At 59.8% G+C, this 5,236-nt stretch overlaps 1 protein-coding gene across 1 annotated transcript; it reads left to right on the plus strand.

The window, feature by feature from the left end:
• The first annotated feature begins 3,935 nt into the window (after nucleotides 1-3,935).
• Nucleotides 3,936-5,000, plus strand: A4GALT (alpha 1,4-galactosyltransferase (P1PK blood group)). The gene has a single exon (XM_065887308.1). It carries the CDS (start codon nucleotides 3,936-3,938, stop codon nucleotides 4,998-5,000), a length of 1,065 nt encoding a protein of 354 aa, XP_065743380.1.
• The last annotated feature ends 236 nt before the right edge of the window (nucleotides 5,001-5,236 follow it).

A 5,236-nucleotide genomic window follows, 5' to 3' on the forward strand; every position in this document is an offset into this window, starting at 1 on the left:
AGTGTTGTAACAAACTCAGTAAAGACTTTAAAAATGGTCCACGTCAAAAAAAAAAGAAAAGAAAAGGAAAAACAAAAACAAAAATGGGACTGGATGGTAGGCAAGCAAAACCAGCAGACAGCCTCCCCATCTCCCCTGGGAACCCCAGTTACACTTGACTTACAACCCTTTTCTCCTGCTCTGGGCGGGACACAGGAGCCCACCTAGGGTCAGGGGTGGAGCACCTCTGCTGTGGGGCAGAGGTGGGTGCAGGCCATGAAGGGGTGATGAGCGCTTAGTACGGGAGCCTTTTCTAGGCGCCTGAGCCTGGCCCCTGTGCTCTCAAAGTGGGGTCCACAGAGCTGGTGCCGAGGGCTGGGTCAACAGGGCTCTGGCCAGACCTTTAGCCCTCTGTCTCCACCAGCCATGCCCTTACTTCCAGCCTGAGATGGATCACGGGGGATCTTGATGACAGGGAGTCACAGAAGGAGTTAGAGCAGAGATGTGACCACAGTTCTGTGCTAACTGGGAATGTCTCCCCAGTGCAGGGCTAGAAGTGGTAGGCAGGGAGACAGGACGTGGCAGGAACATGCCAGGCTCAACTGACAAAGGCCAGGACTTGGGCTGCAGCTGGGAGGCCCATTTAGGGGACCAGGAGAATGCTTTGGGCCTGAGGTCACACGGGTATTGGGCTGCGGCCAACTTAGCCCCATACACAGTTTCTATTCCCGGGTCTTGGGCTCCAGCACCAAATACGGTGCTGCTGGCGTCTGTGCCCCTCAACCACGGTCGGCCAGGGCTCCCGCCTCCCTGACAGCCTGCTACTGCCCCCACACCGTGGCAGAGCCAGGTCACTCCTGCGCTGTGCACCCATCGGTGTGGTTCATAGTGGATTAAAAATACTCAGGACCGAAATAGCCTCTCTCCCTGCAGGGGAAAACCAGGGCCAGGGGAACACAAGGTTCTTGGTTTACATCATGGCTCTGCCACTCACGACCCTGGCTGCGGGATCCCAGGCAGCTCACCCTCCCTGTGACCTGCAGTTTCCTCACTCACGTGCTCACTGGCTCATTTCATGACTCGCTGATTCGCTAACTCATTCATTTTTTCATTCATTAATTCCCTGATCACTCGTAGATCTGCTCACTCCTTCATTCACTCACTTGGTCCACACGCTGAGACACTCACTCACTCAGTATTTATTTACTACATACCAAGACCAAGGCACTTTTCTGGAGGCTAAACAAAACACACCAAACACAAAAAACTACCTGTCCTCATAAGGTTATGTTCCAAATAAATAACCCAAACAAACAAGTACAAAAACGTACAGTATGTTAGCATAAGTACTAGGGAGAATAAACTAAAGGGGGAGGCTATGAAGTGGTGGGGGAGCTGGAGTCTTGGAGAGGCTGGGGAGGGCCCGTGGGAAGATGATTCTTGAGTGAAGACCAAAGGGAGGTGAAGGAATGAGGCATGGGAACACCTGCAGGAAGAGTGTTCCAAGCAGAGGGAACGGCAGGTGCGGAGGCCCTGGGACAGCAGCGTGGGGGGATGGGTTTGAAAGAGCAAGGAGGCCAGGCGGTGATGGGGAGAGAAGTGGGTGTGAGGTCAGGTTATGGGGACACGCAGCACCTCGTGGTCTGGGCCTCCCACGTCACTCAGGGTCTGAGCCGAGGAGCTACCTGGCCGGACTTGTGGGTTTTTTAATTTTTTTTTTGTTTTTTGTTTTTTTTTTGTGGTACGCGGGCCTCTCACTGCTGTGGCCTCTCCCATTGCAGAGCACAGGCTCCGGACGCGCAGGCTCAGCGGCCACGGCTCACGGGCCCAGCCGCTCCGCGGCATGTGGGATCTTCCCGGACCGGGGCATGAACCTGTGTCCCCTGCGCTGGCAGGCAGACTCTCAACCACTGCGCCACCAGGGAAGCCCCGGACTCGTGTTTTTAAAGCGGCCCTCTGGCTGCTGAGTGAGTGAATCAGACAGTGAGTCCGTTTCCTGTGTGGCTGCTGTGTCCCAGGCACTGAGCCGGGTCCCGGGGCGAGAGGTGTGCAGGCCCCCACGGCGCTCATGGAGGCCCATCTGGCTAATTCCCTTCTCGTCAAGCCACCTTCTCCGGCTCTGCTGGTCCCTTTGCTCCATTCAGCCATCATCTAGTTTATTGTCCTTGTCTCTCTCTAAATGGTCTCCCCTTAGGCTGAGCGCTCCTCCAGGGCAGGGCTGCACCTAACTCTCCTCTTCTCACAAGCATGTTCCCTAAGGGGCCGAGGGGCCCAGAGAGTGGAGGAATCAATGAACAGCGGAGCCGCAGGCCCAGCCTGCCCGGCCTCACTCTGTCTCTCGCCATCTTTTGCAGATGGATTTGCGGGCATGGAGAGCGTGTGGAAGGACCAAGTTCTTGTTGGCAGAGGAGGTTGGCTGCTGAGCCAGGGCATGTCTCCAGGAGGCCTTCCAGGCTGCCTGGATCCCCACCTCGCCACCATGGGCCGGCCAGGCTGGTCAGTTTCCAGCCCATGACGTGGTCACGGTTCCCTGCCGCAGCCTTGGGGAGCAAGTCGCGGGCTCCCGGCACCACCCTCGGGCCGCAAGACGCCTCTGTCCTGGGAGGGGTTGACTCGGGCCCCCCTTGGCCCCCAGGCTGCACCCAGTCCCCCACCGCTTTGCACCCAAGCTTTCTGGCCTCTGAAGGGGAAACTGTGCAGCTGTCCCCTGGGGTTACAGTAAATGGCGGCCAGGACTCTCTTAATGCGAGCACTGTCCAGGTCAGTGTGTACCGAGTCCCCAAGTGCCAGGAGCATTCACACGGTGGCAAGCTCTGTCTGCCGGGCAGGATGGCGCAGTGGAGAGAACACAGACTTTGGAGCCAGGCGGCCTGGGTTCAAACCCCGCCCTGCCACTTGCTGGCCAGAGGAGTCTGCATGAGTTACCAGACTTCCGTGCCTCAGTTTCCTCACCACAGGGTGGCTGCGAGTGTCTAATGAGTTAATACGTGTGAAATGCTGAGAAGGTTGCCTGACACGTGCATGGTGGATAGTCAGTATTCACTGAATGAATGAATATAACCCTCGTTCCAGTATTACCGTCTTGCTGCTGGTTCAGGCAGACCTGGGGCCCCTCATGTCCCAGGCATTCACACAGTCCCACCGCAAGCCTCTCTTGTTCCTCCCAGCCTCTTGCAAGGCCCCCAAGAATGTTCCTGCTCCTGGCCAGCAGCAGCCTGGGCATCACGAGAGAATGAGAGTCCAAGGGCAGCGGCACTAGTCAAGCCACAGACTATATAGAGCACAACCTCCCTGTCCCTTTCCCTCTAGTCAGGGGCTGGGGAAGCCAGGGGCCCAGGACACCCCGTCATGTCTTGCCCAAGGGCTTCGGGACCCGGCCAGCATGCCCACGTGCCTAGGGTCCACCCGGCCTGCGCCTGAGCGAGCTTGGCTGCTAGCACCCAGGCCCCCCAGAGCCCCAGGCCTCCTGCTCAAAGCCCCTGTGGCTGCTGGCATTTCTTCCTCTTGGACCAGCTCCACGCCCGGCTGGTGGAACTGAATGGGACCGAGAGGTGCATGCACTGGGCCTCAGATCATAGGCTACCAGCCTGGTAGTTCAAAGGGGACAGGCCTTGCCAGGCCGAGAGGCCAGACCCTGCCCTGGGCCCACGTTGGCCGCACGTTGTAGGTGGTGCTGGCCCAGCCCTTGGGGAGCTCACAGGTATGTCACAGAGTGAAAGGGACCCTGCTCAGACCTCAGTCCATGGCCCGCTGCCCCCATTTTACAGATGAGGACGGAGATGGGGCTCTGACCACCTGGCAGGCCCGTGGGCTCTGGAAGCCGGCGTTGGCTGTGGCTGGTGTTTGTAGGAAGTGTCTTTCTTGGGTCAGGGATGCCAGTGGCCTGCCCGAATGCGGTGCTCGTCTCTTACAGACCAGCCAGTTCCTGCTGGAGGCTCCTGATATCATCTGGGGAGATGACGTCCAGGCCCCCCGACTGCCTGCTGCGGCTGCTCCGGGGTGCCCAGAGGCAGTGGGTCTGTACCCTGTTCATCATCGGCTTCAAGTTCATGTTTTTGGTCTCCGTCATGGTCTACTGGCACATTGTGGGAGAGCCCGGGGACCAAGGACAGTTCTCTAACCTGCCTGCTGACATACCCTGCCCGCGCTTGGTCCCGCACACACCGCCCTCCGGCACCCCACCTCCCGGCAACATCTTCTTCCTGGAGACTTCTGACCGGACGGACCCCAACTTCCTATTCATGTGCTCCGTGGAGTCAGCAGCCAGGGCCCAGCCTGAGTCCCGGGTGGTGGTCCTGATGAAGGGGCTGCCCGGCGGGAACGCCTCCCTGCCCCGGCACCTGGGCCTCTCGCTTCTGGGCTGCTTCCCCAACGTCCAGATGCTCCCGCTGGACCTGGAGGAGCTGTTTCGGGACACGCCCCTGGCAGCCTGGTACACGGCCCTGCAGCGGCGGTGGGAGCCCTACGTGCTGTCTGTGCTCTCTGATGCCTCCAGGATTGCGCTCATGTGGAAGTTTGGAGGCATCTACCTGGACACGGACTTCATCGTCCTCAAGAACCTGGGGAACCTGACCAACGCGCTGGGCACCCAGTCCCGCTATGTCCTCAACGGCGCCTTCCTGGCCTTCGAGCGCCACCACGAGTTCATGGCACTGTGCATGCGTGACTTCGTGGCCCACTACAACGGCTGGATCTGGGGCCACCAGGGCCCGCAGCTGCTCACGCGGGTCTTCAAGAAGTGGTGCTCCATCCGCAGCCTGGGCGAGAGCCACACCTGCCGTGGCGTCACCACCCTGCCCTACGAGGCGTTCTACCCCATCCCCTGGCAGAACTGGAAGAAGTACTTCGAAGATGTCAGCCCCGAGGAGCTGTCCCGGCTGCTCAATGCCACCTACGCTGTCCACGTGTGGAACAAGAAGAGCCAGGGCACGCGCTTCAAGGCCACGTCCAGGGCACTGCTGGCCCAGCTCCACGCCCGCTACTGCCCCACGACACACAAGGTCATGAAGCTTTACTTGTGAGGGGCCTGCCTGCCTCGCTCCCTCCCTGCGCCCGGCGTTCTGAAGGAAAGGGCTCGGCCACCCTTCCTGGGGAGACCGGAGCTGCTGCAGCGCGGGATCTGGGGCAGGCAGCAGGGAGGGCGGGGAACTGTCGGCCCAAGAGCTGTTACTGGAAGGCGTGCTGCGGGCCCCGGGACCTGCTCCCTTCAAGCTAGCGGGAGGCTGGTGGGGTCTTGCAGACAGCAGGCAAGCCTGGC

The sequence above is a fragment of the Phocoena phocoena genome, chromosome 11 (genome assembly GCF_963924675.1).
Source record: "Phocoena phocoena chromosome 11, mPhoPho1.1, whole genome shotgun sequence".
NCBI classification, from domain to species: Eukaryota; Metazoa; Chordata; class Mammalia; order Artiodactyla; family Phocoenidae; genus Phocoena; species Phocoena phocoena.